This window comes from Syzygium oleosum, unplaced genomic scaffold (genome assembly GCF_021117445.2).
Source record: "Syzygium oleosum isolate NSW1041296 unplaced genomic scaffold, Sole_v2.1 Sole_v2.23, whole genome shotgun sequence".
Classification (NCBI taxonomy): Eukaryota; Viridiplantae; Streptophyta; class Magnoliopsida; order Myrtales; family Myrtaceae; genus Syzygium; species Syzygium oleosum.
The window spans coordinates 1,978,753-1,997,376 of NW_026607507.1; the positions used below are offsets into that span (position 1 = coordinate 1,978,753).

The 18,624-nt window shown below is 40.7% G+C and overlaps 2 protein-coding genes across 2 annotated transcripts; both read left to right on the forward strand.

The window, feature by feature from the left end:
- On the forward strand, positions 1–8,765 carry LOC115664467 (auxin response factor 6-like). Its single transcript, XM_030586397.2, has 14 exons — positions 1–160; positions 793–917; positions 1,353–1,451; positions 1,536–1,592; positions 1,679–1,837; positions 1,948–2,032; positions 3,587–3,677; positions 4,055–4,219; positions 4,288–4,410; positions 5,004–5,079; positions 5,209–5,356; positions 5,488–6,623; positions 7,653–7,843; positions 8,351–8,765. The coding sequence occupies exons 1-14, from the start codon at positions 118–120 to the stop codon at positions 8,460–8,462; spliced, it is 2,610 nt and encodes an 869-aa protein (XP_030442257.1). The 5' UTR covers positions 1–117; the 3' UTR covers positions 8,463–8,765.
- Positions 8,766–12,298: 3,533 nt separating this feature from the next.
- Positions 12,299–13,897, forward strand: LOC130134760 (dehydrogenase/reductase SDR family member FEY-like; the record flags this gene model as incomplete). The annotated part of the gene is made up of 4 exons (XM_056302422.1): positions 12,299–12,743; positions 13,001–13,118; positions 13,494–13,611; positions 13,770–13,897. Coding segments are annotated over exons 1-4 (534 nt in total), but the record flags the coding sequence as incomplete, so codon positions are not given.
- Positions 13,898–18,624: the final 4,727 nt, after the last annotated feature.

An 18,624-nucleotide genomic window follows, 5' to 3' on the forward strand; every position in this document is an offset into this window, starting at 1 on the left:
GGAGGGAGGGAGGGAGGAGGAGGAGGAGCGGTTCCTTCGAGGAGAGGAAAGGAGGTTTTTTTGGGGGGGGGGGGGTTTGTGAGTCGAAAGACGGAAAAGTGGAGCTTGTGCTGAAGAATGAGACTCTCGTCGTCGGGCTTTAACCATCAGTCGCCGGAAGGTAATCTGTTTTTTAAGCGCGGAAATGCGGTCGTTTTGCTGGTTTTCGTGTGTCGGTTCGGCTTCGTCCGGTCGTGCGAGGCCAATTGTCGATTCTTGCTGTGTGGGATGAAGTGAATTTTAAACCCTGAAAGCTGGAGGTGTCGGGCATGCGTATCTTGCTCATGTTTTCGACGAGGCCGTGAGCATCTGGAAATTGGATTTGGCTGCTCTTGCCTTTCGGAGCTACATATGTGGATGTTTGAGCTTCTTCTTGTCTTGCCGATGATCATAAGCTACTTGAGTGTGTTCTTTTTGCTTGCGCAAGCGGGAAACTTGTACTGCGGTGGTCCAAGAAAGATCGAAGACGGCTGCGAACTGTTCTTTAAGCTATTGCTATATTATGTGTCTTCAATTTACATAAACTCTGAACCATCATGAGATGACAAAACGACGGCATGAGGCTCGTTGTTTGCTTTTGTTGGGTTAGGTATTGGGCATAAGACATGAGGTGACGGGTGCTGTAGACACATCTATGGATCTCTTCCGTGTTGTACCATGTGTCACGGTTGATGTTTGCCAATGTTTCTGAGTACGTTTGTATAGAATAATTGTTGGGGCTTTACTAATGTCAAGTGAATTGTTCCTTGCTAGCCTCAAATGCAGGGGAGAAGAAATGTTTGAACTCTGAGCTATGGCATGCGTGTGCTGGTCCTCTTGTGTCATTGCCTCCTGTTGGAAGCAGAGTAGTCTACTTTCCTCAAGGACATAGTGAGCAGGTCTGTACCACCGTATATCTTCCATTCTCTTTGCTTTAACCAACATCATCAGTTCTTGTCTTGTGATCTCGAGCAGCAATACTATTATCTTGCTTTCGTGTTATCATCTGGAACTCTCAGATGTTAATTGCTCTAATTTTTACTGGGGATTGCTCATTACAGTCACTGGTGCTCAAACATGTCGTTGTTTATGTTCTGAGCGAATAGAAATTGCATGCGTAACATATGAAGATAGAACTTATAGAGGAACCATTTAATGATCATCTAGTTTGATCTCAGTTAAATTCTTCGCGGTTATCGCTTTTTCCTTGCTGAGTTCTGCTTTCTAGTTCATCCAAGTGGTGAAATTGTTGCCTACTGCTGTACTGTTGTTGTATTCTGAGTGTGCATTAATTAATATATTTGATTAGTTTCCCTGTGACCATGCCTCTGCAGGTGGCTGCTTCTACCAATAAGGAAGTAGATGCTCATATCCCTAATTATCCTAACTTATCCCCACAGCTCATCTGTCAGCTTCATAATGTTACCATGCACGTGAGTGTTCCATCTACCGATGGTTTCTGCTTATTGACCTTATCTTGAGTTGCAATTTTGAGTATAATTTCTTGTAAATAACAGGCAGATGTGGAGACGGATGAAGTGTATGCTCAAATGACCCTCCAGCCTCTAAGTCCGGTACCTACATTGTTAAATCTAGAGACTGACTTCTTTTATTCTATCGTTGCTTGATTTTATACAAGACTGACGTGGACTATTTTCAGCAAGAGCAAAAGGATCTATATCTACTGCCCGCAGAATTGGGAACTCCCAGTAAACAGCCAACGAACTACTTCTGCAAAACATTGACTGCAAGTGATACCAGTACTCATGGAGGATTCTCTGTACCTCGTCGAGCGGCAGAAAAAGTCTTCCCTCCTCTTGTACGTCAGACTTGAGTTCAAATGGTTCTAAATTTGTTCTTCAGAAAAACGGTCCCGGGAACCTGCCGAAACATATTTTTCATCTGCTGGTATCTTTGTTGTTTGATCAGGATTACTCACAGCAGCCTCCAGCTCAAGAGTTAATAGCCAGGGATCTTCATGATAATGAATGGAAATTTAGACATATTTTTCGGGGTATGTTTTCTTTATTTCAAATGGACGATTGAAACCTCTTTCAATAGACGTGCCATGGTATAGTGAAGAAACCTAATAATAACTCCAACTGGCATTATGATAAACTTCGCCAATTTCTGTTAGTTACAAAGGCATACTTGCACCCTCAAACCTGGAGAAGAAGTTGCACGCTTAACTTCAAAACTTCTAAGTTTTTGTGCTTTATTATTTGTTTATAGCTTCTCCTCAGATAACAAAGATAACAGACATGTGCTCTATATTTCTTTAGATGTTTCCAGGGTTGGAGGGTATCGATTGCCGTGGTTCATCATCAGATTTTTTTCCTATGAATTTTCACGATGTGATTCAGTTGCTTATCTGCCAGTTTGAAATAAATGTAGTTTGTTCATCTCCATGTCAAATGTTCCAATGTTCTCGATAATCTCTGGGTGGCTCGCAAGTCTTTGCGAAACTCACATCTCATGAAAAAAGTTGGCTGGATTCATCGTGAAAGAACTTTGCTTGCCAACTAAGTTCCAATAAACTACAGACCCCTGCAATTTCTCTTTTATAGACTAGTATGTTTATTAATAGCATAGTCAAAGAAAGAGGATTTCCCACCTGCTTTAAAACTCACACAGTTGAAAAACTATTTTTCCAAAGGGTGGTGCCATTTTTTTGGGCATAGCACATTTTGGCACCTTAAAGCTTTTTACCTGGCCAACTTGGAAGGACATCTGTTCATTTCTGGAAGTTATTACAGATTGGCATCAAGAGAGTAATTTCATTGCCCCAGTCTGCTGACTCAATTAACTATAAATTGTCATGCTTGGCTCTTCACCCTTGTATTCATTTCTACATGATTGTTTTTGCTGGGAGTTGGTCAATTGACTTCTGCAATTGGTGGTATTGAGAAGGGAATTGTGTCACAGTTTGTGTATCCTGGTCAATCCCTTGTATTCTGCCAGTCGTTGGGTGATGTACGTGTATGCATTTGCTCTTGAAGGTGCGTCTTCTTTTTATGCCGGTATTGAAGGTGCTTAGTAGGAAGGCACTTCTTACTTGAACCCGTGCTTAAGATTCAGTAGCAACCTTTGCAACATCTGGATTTTTGTTTTTCTTTTGCCTGACTGAGAGTCCGTGGCTTCCTCTTTAGGATTGAAAATCGGCTTTAACCCAAGGCTGTCTTCCAGTAGGCAAACTTTTTTTGCATTGTCTTCGCTACAAAGAAGCATGCTTATGAATATGGGTTTCTTAAGGAGATTGTTTGTGGGAAAAGAGTGCGAAGACATTCTGAATGTTTACTATTAGCGGCACCCCTCTGGGATGGAGACACAGTTTGCCCTCTTAGATTTGGAGTGTCTATTCATAAGTGGCAATCCTTTATCTGATTTTCTATAGTTTCATATAGGCTATTGCTTCTAGTGCATAAGTGTTATTTTTCTGACAAAATTGACAAATTAGTGTGCGAGGCATCTTAAGCTGGTCATTCATTTTGCTTCGTAAAATATAAGAGCTGAGGTTTTTGAAATTGATGTTGCGAAAATTTAAGCAACTTTTGATATGCACATGCAGGGCAGCCCAAGAGGCATCTTCTCACAACAGGCTGGAGTGTATTTGTTAGTGCGAAAAGACTTGTTGCTGGAGATTCTGTTCTTTTTATCTGGTAGGATGGTTCATTTATAGTCATATTTATTGCTTCTCAAATTATTGTGCTAGAGTTTGTGTTTGGAAGGTTCAACTTGAATTCTCTTACTTACATATCATGGAACTGTAACTCGGAATTAATTGGTGGATTTTTCCCACAGAAGATGATTGACATTCATGAAGATTTTTTAGTGTCCTGATTGATAGTGTGCGACATAAATACTTCTTGAAAAGTGCTCTCTGCTTTTAATTTACTGGTGCCCTTGTCGCTGCATAAGCCCAAGTCTTCCATGTTCCCCTTCTTTCTTTTATGGAGTCTCTGTAGACATGATTTTTTCTAAAAGCATTCGGTTCTATTTATTTTCTAAGGTTTTACACATTCCCGGTGTTTTTCAGGAATGAAAAGAATCAATTGCTTCTTGGTATTCGACGGGCAAATCGTCCACAGACTGTTATGCCTTCATCAGTTTTATCAAGTGACAGCATGCATATTGGCCTTCTTGCAGCAGCAGCTCATGCTGCTGCCACGAACAGCCGCTTTACAATCTTTTACAATCCAAGGTAGAATGACTGGAAGCAGGTCGAGTTAAAATAACTGTGAGATTCATCCACTTGTTGCTTGTATGCAGGGCTAGTCCATCAGAGTTTGTCATACCTCTGGCAAAGTATGTGAAAGCAGTCTATCACACGAGGGTATCTGTTGGCATGCGGTTCAGAATGCTATTTGAGACGGAAGAGTCAAGTGTTCGTAGGTGGGTCCCAAAATTTCCTGGGATTTAATGATTGAAAAATCGACTTGGTGTTTGATTCTCCTAAAACGAATTGGCTATGAACTTCTGATTTGTATCTTCTGATTTGAAATGCTCTACTCTTCGCTGTTCTACTTTTCTGTCTCTGCAGCATTGTGGTTAGAATGCTTTCCTCCAAAAGAATCACTAACTAGCATTCGAGCTTACCTGTTGGTTTGCTGCTTCATTTGCTCCGTGACTACTACTTCTGCAGTAGTACACCAACCTATCTTTATCTAACCACACAAAGCTTAGTTTGCAGCAAGTCATCATTCTTCTATTTCCTTGTCATTGCTAAACCAAAAATTTTGCAACTCATATTAATGCAGCTCGATTTGTCAATACCCTTGCCTTGGATGACATTACCTACTTTATAAGAGACTATAAGAGACAAGGTGTATGCACGAGTCTTCTTGTTTAAAACCGCTTATGTATTTCAAATAAGCTGCTAATGATGATTAATGCCTCTTCACTGTTCTTATTTCCATTTTCTTGTGTGAACAAAACATTCCATAAATATGATGTGGAACTTATCTTACTGGATTTTCTTGTTCCAGATACATGGGGACGATAACAGGCATTAGTGATCTGGATCCTGTTCGCTGGCCAAACTCACATTGGCGTTCAGTAAAGGTTGATTTTAGTGGTTTTTGGTACCTTTTGTCTAGCCCTGAGGCATATCTTTTCCAGTTTCTAGGTGAAACCATGCTGATTTTCTAACCAACTGAAAATTGTATAAGTAAACTTAAGTAGTGTAAACAGGTTGGATGGGATGAGTCAACTGCAGGTGAGAGGCAGCCAAGAGTATCCTTGTGGGAAATTGAGCCACTAACAACATTCCCAATGTATCCTTCTCCATTCCCCCTCAGACTGAAGAGACCATGGCCATCTGGACTTCCTTCATTTCATGGTATACTTGAAGTTACTGTTACCAAATTAGAAATGCTTATTACCGGGAAACCAAAGAAGTACCTCTTACCTAAGTTAGAAGAATTCTAACATTTTTCTTCCTAATAAGTCTATTTATTTGACTGATTTCAGCTCTTAGGGATGGTGATATGAGTATCAGTTCTTCACTGATGTGGCTTCAAGGTGTTGGGGATCACGGAGTTCAATCTTTAAACTTCCAGGGATTTGGGATGACTCCATGGCTCCAGCCAAGATATGACACTTCAATGACTGCTTTACAAACTGATGTGTACCAGGCAATGGCAAGTGCAGCACTGCAGGATATGAGGACAGTGGACCCTTCAAAATGTGCCTCTCAGTCTCTTCTGCCTCTTCAGCAATCTCAAAATGTCCCTATGGTGCAAGCTTCTATCATCCAGAGGCAGATGTTGCAGCAGTCTCAATCTCAAAGTACCCTTCTTCAGGGCTTCCAGGAAAATCAGGCCCCAGCTCAAGGTCAGGTTTTGCAGCACCCCTCTTATAATGATCAGCGCCAACAACAGCAGCAGCATCAACAGCAACCTCAACAGTCCCAACAATTCAACCACACGTCTCTTCAGCAACAGATGCCGAACATCATCACTACTCTTCCACAGTACGGATCTATTGGTCAATCCCAGTCATCATCTCTGCCGGCCATTTCACAGTCCCAGCAGAATATCTTTTCTGATGGAGTGGAGAACCCTATAGTTGCATCTGATGTTTCACCTATGCAAAGCATTTTAGGTTCAATTTCCCGTGATGGGGCATCACAGTTACTCAGTGTGAATGGTTCTGACTCTGTGATATCATCGTCATTGTTGAAGAAGCAAAATTCAGCAGAACCACATCTTCTTTCTGAAGCTGCTCACTGCATTCTGCCTCAGGTGGAATTGGCTACAACACACACCAACGTCTCTGAATTTGCAAACTATTTACCTCCATTTGCTGGAAGAGAATATTCTGCATATCCGGGTGCCACTGACCCGCAAAGTAGTCTTTTATTTGGTGTTAACATTGATTCCACATCTCTTATGCTGCAAAATGGGATGCAGCATCTGAGGAATATTGGCGGTGAACATGATTCCTTGTCTGTGCCATTTGGTACTTCAAATTTTGCTAGTGTTGCTGGCACAGAATTTCCACATAATTCAGACATGGCGACGTCAAGTTGTGTGGATGAATCGGGTTTCTTGCAGTCTTCAGAAAATGTGGACCAAGTAAACCCACCGATCAGAACCTTTGTGAAGGTGAATTTGAGTCTTATTTCCTTTGACGCCTATTGGTTTTGTTTAATCGCTAAGGAACTATTCAGAGTTCTTGTGTCTGATCACTGGTTTTTCATGGTTAAATTGCTTTTTCAAGATCTCAGAATCAAGACTGCCCGAGTGTTTTCCTCTTGAGTATTGTGCTTCACTATCTGAAAGGACATGCTACACACACTTCAATTTGTATTATGTTGAATGATCATCAGACTACTTATAACCAGTTCTAAGTGTAATGTGTTTCCTTACGTAGTCGTGCAAGTTTCCTTGTATCATCAACTTGTTTCTGCAAAAGGAGGAATTTATCTTTTTGTTAGAGTAAGGGACAGATGAATCCGATTGAAGCATGGTTTAGTTGAATTTTGACTAGCATGCATGCAAATCAGAGGCTTCCATGTGATTGCCATGTTATCGTCCTCAAAGGATGTAGATCTTGTGATTTACTCATACTTTGTTCACCCTAGTTCATAATGGCCTTGGGATGATAGCATTTAGCACACTGGGGAATCTCACAGAACGTAGATGGTTTATGAGTTGTGATCCCTTTCCCTGGTGATGGGCTGAGGATGACATATAGTATAGAGTCAATATGCAATCAAGTGTTTCTGGATATACCTTTCTGAAAAGACAGTTTGCTAACCCTCCTATGTGTGAAGGCCACATAACCTACGTACCGGTGGTAATATGGTTATGAGTCCATTTCTGATGTATATATAATGGGTGATTCTATATTATGGTTTTGCGAGAAGTCAGTCTCCTTCTTGGCTTGTTTTGAGTATCTCCCGAATAACCCCAAATCTTCTTTCGGAGGCAAAGTTCACACCGAAATTGCTCTTTTCTCCTTACGTTCCACATTGTTAATTATGTATGAAAAGCATGACTATGCTTCTTGGTCGATTGTCTCTTAGTTATTTAATTATTCATCTGCTCCTACTTGATAATTTCATTGTCCCTATTACTACGTTTTCAGAAAAATAGGCGTTAAACTTTTGCGCTGATGACATAATTTGACAGGTTCACAAATTGGGGACCTTTGGGCGGTCACTGGATATTTCAAAATTCAGCAGCTATGATGAGCTGCGCAGTGAGCTCGCTCGTATGTTTGGCCTTGAAGGCCAATTGGAGGACCCTCAGAGATCAGGCTGGCAGCTTGTATTTGTAGACCGGGAGAATGATATCCTTCTCCTGGGTGACGACCCTTGGCAGTAAGTGTGCTTCTCCTTTTTCCATAATAGGTATAGGGTGATGGTAATGTGTGCTTTAAGATTCTTCATTGCTGGCAATTGATTATGGCTTTTTGTTGAATTATGTGGCAAAATATGTGCTTTGAAAGGCTTGTCTGAATCTTTTGTTTTTTGCTTTTGATGGATGTTATGTTCTCTTGGTACTTTTGATGGATGTCCAAGCGAGTAAATCTTAATATAACATACGGATTATTGGCTCGGTGAAAGATGCTAGGAATGAGTTCCTTCCCTACGGGTTTTCTTATTTCTTTTTATTGAGTGAGCATCTCTTTGGGAAGTTTAGTAGTTCAGCTTTTGATGTGACTATTCAGCCTGTGCGATTGGGTTTGCAATTTGCATCGACAGTTCGTGTGGGATTGTGCTGTGAGCGTTCTATGAATTCACCAGAAATTGTAAACTGGTGCTTGTCTTGTAATTTAGTCGCTGAGCCTTTGATTTGCTAATGGGGAAACTAATGCCTTTCTCTAGGGAGTTCGTCAACAATGTGTGGTATATCAAGATTCTTTCTCCTCATGAAGTAAAACGACTGGGCAAAGAAGGCATCAACCCTGCAAATTCTGTCCCGAGACAGGCTCTGTGAGCGCATCACCGTATTTGATGGGCATGTTTGGTTGACAAGAGTTGACCAATCTGAGCTTTGGGATAGGCAGATGATGGGGGTGGCTGGACTACTTGAAGCCAAGCCCTTTCGCGTAAGAAACAGACATGGCTTCCAAGAGGCGTTTGACCGTGTTGTAGTGGTTACTTATGCGATAAAGAGTTGTAGTAATATATTGCTTCGAGAGATGTAGTGACATGGTAAGTCTACTCTCAAGGTTTGCTTTATAACTGTAAATCTTAACACCACGGATCATTGAAGAGAATGACATCGACATTCCTGTAATTTATTTGCTGCTATATGCTATTTGTGCCTGTACCGGACATTTTCATGAAATGCGAACTAAATTACTCCCTTCGTAGGAGATCCACTGCCCAGCTTTTGAGTGCCACAGGTACTTGAACAGTGGAATTTGCATCCTTATTCAAGCCAAAGTTGCATCAGTTGGCTGATGATGATTACTTCAACATCGTATTACTGGTGACTGGGACTCTGTCCCAATTGTTAAATCTTTCTTATCTTGGCTGCTCTCTATAGTGTGGCGCATGTGTTATGATGTTCAAAATCGAGCAAACAGAACATCAAATTACGTGACTTGTCGACAACTGAAGCACTGTATCTAATGTCACTAGTGATGTCGGAGCATGTGAGCTCGGAAAGTAGTTAGGGCTCGGTAGTTCTATTGAAGACAAACAACTCACAAGTCCCATTTATTTCTCGTTATTCGACCAAACTTATTTAATATTCATTCAAGTATACGGAGATTTCGTTGGCAAGATGATCTAAGGGTCCAATGAGGAGAAGGTATCCTTGATGATATTTTAGAAGATTGAAGAATAAAGGCTCATTCAGCTGAGTCACTGGAGGGTTGTTTCCTATTTTTATTGAGTTTCCTAATTTGAATAGGTTTTCAATTTCAAGTTGGTTTCCTACTTTTCCATAGGTTTCCTTGTTAAGGTTTCCTAATTCCAATGTTTCTTAGTTTGAGATTTCCTAATTTTATATTTCCTAGGGTTTTTTTGGCTCACGCTATTTCCACCTCTTATAGAAATCCCTGTCACATTGAATTGACTAGGTTATCATTTGCGGGTCTCACTTTTGATTTAAGAAAATTTCTTACTTTTTTTCTTCTTTTTCTTGTGTTTCAATTTTATTAAAAGGCAAAACTGTCCACATCCTTATCAAACAACTTTTTTTAACCCGATCTGCTTCTTTCACACCCATTATATTTCAACTTTTCCTTGTTTGTCTTCTTGTAAACTTATTTTGCCAATTATTAGCTTTACGTCCCTAGATAATCCTCATGATCATGAATTATTTGACTTCGATTTTTGGTACAAATTTACTAGAATTTACTCAAAGATTGAATATTCTGGTTGATGATTGTATTATACAGAATTTGCTCATATTTCATTTTATTGTTTTTGTAGTGCAATCGCTATGGAAAATAGTATTAAAGAGGACTCAAATTGTCTAATGTATCTATTGATGATGAAACTGCGGATTGAGAACATCAATCAATCATGTCAACCTTTGAAATTATTCTTTGATATATATTTGTTTTAAGTGAATAATGACTCTCTTATTGACGTAATTGAAAAATTTTATTGTCCAATTCTAGTAAAATATTTTTTTGAGAGAGCAACCTTTTTTAAGGAGAGCCAAGCGGTTGAACAAACCATATCTTTAGTTTTTTTTTTGGTCATAATCCATATCTTTAGTTAAGTTGCATATGAACTTGCTATTATTGCAATACATTTGTACTTTGAGGATAATTTTCTTTTCACTATGATTCCATGAAAATTCTGATGTGTTTAGAATTGACAAAAATATATGTATTTGCAAATGATTTGAATGTGTTGCCTTATAATGCCATTACAATTGCCATAATTTTTTGTCAATAGTTAATTATACCATGCAATCAAGGCAAAGATAGTATTCTATGTAATAATAATGTATATTTATAATTTTTTATGTACTTAAGTTTGTCATATTTTTATTTTTTGAAAGTATCTTTTAAAACATCATGCAATGATGGCTTGAAAAAAATAAATAAAAAATTTGGATGATTAGATTCACTGAATAAAATGAAAGTCGAGTAGTTAAAATACAAAGACTATAATATAATGACACATATTAAAATTATAATTAAATGAAATGCATATTATAACTGGTCGATGGCCCTTGTCACTCTTACTTTTGCTATATTTTTCTAGAACAAAAAAAAGAGAAATATGTAACTCATTAACACAATATCTAGTTAGCTATCTACCAAATTTTTGGAAAAGAGGGACACTAATTTTGTTCCAAATGGAAAAAGAAAAGGAAAAAAGAAGAAAAGAATGCAAGAAATAATATCAAATCAAGAGCACAACATGCAAGGGATGATGTTTACTCAATTTAATGTGATAAGGGGTGTGTCAGGACCTTGAAAATAGCACAAGTCTTTTTTTTTGTCAAATTATATTTTCTAGTTGGGAAAATATCACCAAAAACCCCAAATTATGTCACTTGTGATAAATTTACACTAAATTTTTTTTGTGACATGAAAAATTCCAAACTATGCCATTTGTGACAAATTTACCTTGAACTGTTTTTTGTGACACTAAAAATCCAAAATTATACCCATTGTGACACATTTATCCCAAATTTTCTTATGTGACACAAAAAACCCTAAACTTGTACTCGTGTGACATATTTACCCCCACAATACTTTGGCCCAAGGGCATTTTGGTTTTTTTTCCTTTTTCTATTTTTTTTCCTTTCTTCTCCGGCGGAGGGAAGTCGACGAGGGCGTCCCTCGCCGGCATTGGAGTTGGGCGAGGGCTGCCCACGCCGGTGTCGGGCGAGAGTCGGCCTCGCCTGGGCAGGCGAGGGTAGCCTTTGCTTGAGTCCCTCGCCGGCGTCGGGCGAGGGCCACCCTTGCCCGATCTAGCGAGGGCGACCCTCGCCTGAGTCGGGCGAGGGCAGCCCTCACCCACCCAGGCAAGGGCCCCCCTCGCCCGACGCCAGCAAGGGCTGCCTTCGCTTGAGACGGGTGAGGGACTCAGGCGAGGGCGACTCTCGCCGGACGCTGGCGAGGGTCGCCTGACGCCAGAACCGGCGATGGCAGCCCTCGCCCCACTCCAATGCCAGCGAGGGCTGCTTAAAAATAAAGTTCAGGGTAAATTTATTACAAGTGGTATAGTTTGAGGTTTTTGGTAATATTTTCCCTTTTTTAGTTTAAGGTTTCCTATTTTTGTGTATCTTAGTTTAAGGTTTTTGGTTTAAGTCCCTCTATAAATAAGAGAACTCTCATTTGTATAAGAAAAGATTTGTGGGTTAATAATACATGAAATTTTCTCTCAAGTGAGTGATTCTTTCGGGTCTTTATCCAATTCGTTAGTGCTGAAACTATAAGTTCTTAAAAAAAAAAAAAAAAAAAAAAAGGAAACCTGTAAGTTCTTTATCTTGGTTATCAGTTTTTCTATCCCAAAGTTCTTTTTCCACGGACACATCAAACGCTCATCCAATCTAGCCACTCCTTGGGCACCCACCTTCTGGCACTTAATCCTCGGGGCTGCCGTCCTTGGTGGTGGTGGTGGTGACCCGAGGCCCCGTTCTGTGAGGTCGCAGAATTCTTGAAGAGGGGATTATACTGGCAAATGAGATATTTTGGGGCTTATAACGGGTTGGGCTTCCTTCCATGGCAAACTAATTTTTTGGGACGAGTTCTTCCACCAATTGTAACGCATCAACCAGCTGGTTGGGTCTTTCCCTTGCTATTAATGACTTGTTTAAGGCAGAACTGTATCAGAAGGCCTGCATACTTAATTGGAATTGGTTTGGACTCTGTTTGAATGATGACTTCCTGAAATAAGACAACAGGGGACTTCCCCTTCACAAGCTGATAAAAATTTCCTGGTGAATTAAATTATTTCAAAGTCTGTGAGGTTAAGTCCAAAGCAGGTCAACTCTACGTCACATGGAAAGGTATCAAATAATTGTGCAGATCAACGCGATCGATGTGATCGAGATTAAGTATGCAATGACTGATTAGAAAGAGCAAGAAGAGAGAGAGAGAGAGAGAGAGAGAGAGAGAGAGAGAGAGAGAATGATGATGATGGTGAAGGCTATATGGGAGACTGCAAAGGAAATTACGTTGCAGAGGATCATCATGTCATACCAGCTCCGTTCTGCAGCTCTTCTCATTCCAAATCAGTTGGATGGTCTGTGTGTGATCGTCACGGGCTCCACCAATGGCATTGGTTATCACACAGCCAGGTCTCTCTCTCTCTCTTTCTCTCTAACTCAGAGTTCTCCCGATTGTCGTGTGATTTCAAAATGAAGGGCCGCTATGATTCTGAAGCAAACCAATGATATTTGAATCAGAGGACGAAAAGGGGATCAACTGTAGTAAGAAACAGTAGCTTTTATGTTTCTTTAGAATGGAATCTCAACTTGAATGAACGAGGTAATGGAAAGGACTGTTGAGGAGGATATCTAATTGCCCGAAAAGGTTTGACTGATGTTTTCTGCAGAGAACTTGCTTTCGCCGGTGCATGTGTGATAATGGCTTGCCGGAGAGTTGATGCGGCAAAGAAGATTGCTGAAAGGTGGAAAGCAGACGCAAATAATAGCAAGACCCTGCATGTCGAGGTAAAATAGCAAAACTGTGAATCTTGACAGCTATGCAAGCAAGCATCCATGATCTGCATTTAACCACCTCATCACCAATGCCAATTTTCATCGCCCAAGTTTAGCACAGGCTTCATCATGGGTCCTGATAAATGAGTTAGATCAAACTGAGCAAAGCTTTCAGTTAATGAAGTTCTCTATACTGGCAAAAGACCTTAAAGTCAAATTTTAAAAGGGAGCATTTTGTCATGGACCTTCACTGAGGGTAGTTGTCTTCTTGACTGACCCTGGATGGTTTAAAGGACATTTGGACTGGACTTAGGATACTCTTCCAGACGTTTGAATCGTTGATTGTCTCTGACTCTAGCCATAATATGAGAAATGATCCAAATGCAGGTGATGGAACTGGACTTATTGTCCCTTAGCTCAGTCAGGCAATTCGCAGCTCAGTGGGATCAAAGTGGAAAGCCCCTTCATATTCTCATCAACAATGCCGGGATTCTTCTCCTGGGAGGTATAATTTCCTGCTGCTGTGTCGCATCATGTTCTCTTATACTTTTGCTCATCTACGTATGCGCTCAGTCAGTTCCTTCTATCATTGCATAGACTTAGAGCCAGATAAAAGACTCACGGAATGCATATTCTTCTTCCACTTTTTACTTTCGATGGCAGAGCCGACGCAATTTTCGGAGGATGGACTTGAGAAGCATATTCAAGTTAACCACATTGCGGCCTCGCTGCTCGCCCTTCTTCTGCTCCCTTCAATGCTCAAAGCCAACTCTGCTCGCATTGTTAACGTCAATTCCGTGGTAACTGTTGTCTCTGAGATAAGAAGATCGTTTTGGAACTTCAAAAGAATTACCTATGAAAAAAATCCAGATGGTTTGCTGAACTTATACTAAGCTTAGAGAAAACCTAGGGACATCACTGGGGAGTTGTGGAACCCGAGTCCTGGAAAGTGGGCGCCAAGGAAGAACGTAAGTTCAGCAGCATGACGTCCTATGGATCAAGCAAACTAGCCCAGGTATGTACGTAAACTTGAGTTTGGTCAAAAACAGAACAAAACAGTCCACTGTGAGGCAAAATTTTCCCCGCAACGTATTTTTCGACGTGCAGCTCATGTTTCTAAAGGCTCTAAGCACGAAGCTCGTAAGTATGGCAAAGACGTCGGTACTATGCGTAGCCGTGCACCCTGGAATCGTCGAATCAAACTTGGTAATCTGTCGACCCGGTTTATTAATCTTAGCTTTTTGTTCCACATGAAATTGTGGAATGACCAGGGTTGGCTTTTCGATGCTTTTTTGCAGCTGTCAGATGGCAGGATGAGAGCATTTTGGATGCTGGATCCTTCTGAAGGTAAATAAAACTTGTTTCCTATACTTACGATTATGGCATTATGCGCTTTAGGTCTCCTTTTTCTTCTTTTGCACGTGATTGAGTTCTCTTGCATAAAAATTACCTTTTCCGAGAATAGAAAATGTAGATCTAGCAGATTAGGGCTACTGAGATAAATCTAAGAGTCGGTTACTGATAGCTGAAAAATCAAAGAGGACATGAACCAGAGATTCAGTAGAAATAGCCGACCAAACACATGAAAATAGAGGAACAATTGTCAACACGAACGGATTGTCCGCCATCTGATCCTCTGCCTTCCTTTTAATGTTTGTTGGACGATAGATAATTCGGTTTTCTGGTAGAACAGAACAAAGTTACTCCGTTCATTTCTGTTCATTATGGAATCGAGTCGTAGACTGGTTAACCAGAAAAAGGATAGGGGGAACAAAAAGTTATCGACAGACACGGGCAGTTTTCTGCAGTATACTACAAGAAGAATAAAACATCTAATAGAACAGTGTAATCCTCGAGAAAGATGCGCATTTTTTTAGGTAATTTTCATTTGGCCACTGCTCAATAGCAACATAATATCTTGCTACATATTCTTGTTGGGTAGGGGCCAGAAACGTCCTATTTTGCTCTGTCGGAGCTGATGTACCGCGCAACACCACCGAGAACTTTGCATACTATAGCCAGTGTAAGCCAGGAAGGATGTCGGGCCTTGCAGATGATCCGAAGGAATGCTTGAGAGTTTGGGATGAAACACTGCGCATTTTGGGTTTCAGTCCCAACGACTATCTGTCTGAAATTATTGCAAGCAGAAGCTTCTCTTGACCACTCTCTGTATAATGATCTTTCTTCCCTTCCCTTATGTTGTGCGGAGACATGTTGGTTCAAGCTTTAGGTGTGAAAATAAGACGTTCAATATGGTGGGGGAATGAAAACTTGTACAGAGAATTGCAGCACAAGTATGATGTGTTGGGCCACTATTGACCTTAGAGACGTGGTGCTTAAAACTTCTCTTAATCACTCTCCGGTGATTTTTTCCTCTTCTTGCATTGTCTGCTGCCCCATGTAACTTCGGTCACATAATTTACCCATCGCCACTAAACAGAGAGTATTGTAGGCTATTCTACAAAGCTTAGAAATGGACCATTTTTCAACACTCATCCGTGATTAATTTTCGCGATACTCCGGGCATGCTTCGTAGCATCTCAAACTCGACTTGCAGTAGCGCTTTGGTAAATATGCCCGCGACCTAGTCGTCGATCTTGCGAGTGAGTTAATATGCGAGTGTGTGTGGGCTTTTTATGGCAAAGGAACAACAAAGACACAAAGGAATTCTTATTAGATTGCTAGTGCGTTACAAAGGCTTAGGGTGTGTTTTGGCGAAAGTATTTTTTCGGAAAGTGTTTTCCGGACTTTCATCCGTTTGATTCTCCGAAAATGATTTGGTCAACGGAAAATACTTTCCGATCAACACAAATATCATGTTTAATTTTAGAAAAGTGAATTCCCTAATCTAAGAAGGTGAAAACACTTTCCGGAATTGCATTTGTTAATATTTTTTCTTTTCCTTTCTTTTCTTTCTTTTTCTTTTCTTTCTAAGAAAGAAAACATTCATATATTTTCTTTTCTTAATAAAAATAATTTAAAAATGACAAATAATTTGAAATAATTTAAAAAATACAAAATTTTTGGATAATTTTCATTATCAGATTTTCCTTACCAAATAACTGAAAATACTTTCCAAGTCTTTTTTAGGTTTTAGTCAAATACCAAAAAATGAACTCATTTTCTTGGAAAATGATTTCCTGGAAAGTATTTTCCAGAAATGGTCCATTTTCTGCAAAACAAGCACACCCTAAGAGTGGATGAGCTTTCTTGGGGTTGGTATGTACTTCGAAGAATTGAACATTTGAACATATTTATAGCCCAATTAACTTCACCGACTTAAGCCACCAAATATCTCTGCCATTTGCAAAGATAATGGCTGGTGATTTTTCATCATGTTTTTACCATGAAGTGGGGGAGACATGTAGACTTCTATGGTACCGTAGGGACACCATGCCCTCGTCGTATTCCAACGTGAAGTGTTGTCAGCAACTAGATGATAAATCCTTTGTGATTTACGGCATTCTACGTTTTTGGGGGAAGAAACTTAACATCTCCTTAATGAAACGAGTCTAAAATAACAGTGATCGCAATTTATGACACTTTGTATTGGAAAAATATGAACTTATTCACTACAGCCTGTGACACAGTGCACAGTGGCCAGAGGCATAACAGAAAAACCGACATCTACGAACTGGGTAGATGGCCGAGACTTGTCAAGAGGAAAAAACAGTCAGCTTATCAGGGTGTCTAGTATTCATCTTGGGTATTCATCTTGAGTTTCATGCCTGTTCTACGATGTCGGATCAAATCTTCTTAGGAAATCGCATGTCCTGGTCTGGAAAAGGACATGGTGCTGAGATAGGAGAGGGAATTCAACGGAACACACGTTAAGAATCGGAGTTGTTGGAGATCCTGTCGTCACGGTAAGAAGGAAAGCAACTCCTGCGAATTCGTCAACATTGGCTTGGGCTCACGGAAAAGTCAGACTTTGGACATTCGTCAACTCCTGCGAATTAATAAACTTTCATCGAATATTTAATCATGTTTTTGTATTTTTTATTCTTTCACAAAATCAAGCCCTAACTATGGTCTTCATTTTTTTTTTATCGGTAGTGGTCCTTAAGATTTCAATACACATAAGAATATGCTGACTTACATTGCCGTGTATGCACAGGCTAGATCCAAAATAGCGAAACGAAACAGAAAATACAAAAAAAAAAATTAAAAAGAAACATAGGTAAGAGAGACTTGTGACACATTTACCCCAAATTTTCTTATGTGACACAAAAAACCCTAAATTTGTATTCGTGTGACACATTTACCCCCGCAATACTTTGGCCCAAGGGCATTTTGGTTTTTTTTCTTTTTCTATTTTTTTTTCCTTTCTTCTCTCTTCCCTGCGCCGGCCATGGCGGAGGGAAGCCAACGAGGGCAACCCTCGCCGGAATTGGAGCTGGTCGAGGGCTGCCCTCGCCGGTGTCGGGCGAGAGTCGCCCTCGCCTGGGCGGGCGAGGGTAACCTTCGCTTGAGTCCCTCGCCGGCGTCAGGCGATGTCACGCCCCGTACCCCACGAGGCGCGAGCATCCCATCTCCGGTCGTTTGTGATGCAACGCTCCCAGGATGCGTCGCCGACTCAACGCCCAATCAGAGATAAGTCACATGCGGAAACAACGTATATAAATATATATATATATACACCCGTACAAAACAACACACGTGAGACCAAGGTAGAACAGCCATCAAACAAGAATATACACTTGTACTGTTATAGTAAAATCTTTTTACACTATCCATTTGTACAACTCCAAAAACCTCAACATCAGTATTTAACTGCCACTATATCAAAAAGGGTAAGTGGCACAGGTGGTTAGGCTAACTAGGATATGAATGCTATTAAAAAAGAGACGGTCTTCGCTTCCCAAGGTACCGGCCTGCTCTAGGGCTCCCAGTCAGGGTCGAACGACTCGGTAGAATCATCTGGCAACTCCTTGGAGGCATCTTTACGGCTGGGGGTCTGAAAAGTTTCGGTTTACATAACCGTGAGATGAATCTCAGTGAGTTCAACCCCTAAACCTAGGCTAGGCTAGCATGCAATCTCCTGACCGGAAATAAATATTTGAAACCATAATGCAACAACAATCAAATAATTCTCTGACCCTGCAGGTTAGGCAGTTCAATATATAATAATCACGGCACGTATGTGGCACACATTATCACACGTACGCCAATCACATGCTCATGCACCGAGTCTCACACACTCGCATGCTAGTCCATGTATGTTCATGCATGCAAATGTCGTCGACATGTCATGTATATTTCCCGGCCCACTGGCTCACACTAGCACACTGGCAATCGCCCAATTTATTATTTATTACGACTCGAGTCAACAACATTCACGGCCCGGTGCGTCTAGCCTGCTTCAAAGTGCATGAGGCGCAGCAACCGATCTGGCCCAGTGTCTCTAGCCTGCTTCAAAGTGCATGAGGCGCAACACCGATCTCCTTACGAACCAGAACCTGCTTCAAAGTGCATGAGGATGGTCGTCTTCCGGACGTACCGGGCATCGTCCTGCTTC

What these genes read in the sequence shown, in the direction of transcription:
- LOC115664467 (XM_030586397.2), top strand. Translation starts at nt 118, where the DNA reads ATGAGACTCTCGTCGTCGGGCTTTAACCATCAGTCGCCGGAAG. An exon ending in TAACCATCAGTCGCCGGAAG is followed by an intron (nt 161 to 792) that starts GTAATCTGTTTT and finishes GTTCCTTGCTAG; the next exon opens with CCTCAAATGCAGGGGAGAAG. An exon ending in TTCATAATGTTACCATGCAC is followed by an intron (nt 1,452 to 1,535) that starts GTGAGTGTTCCA and finishes TGTAAATAACAG; the next exon opens with GCAGATGTGGAGACGGATGA.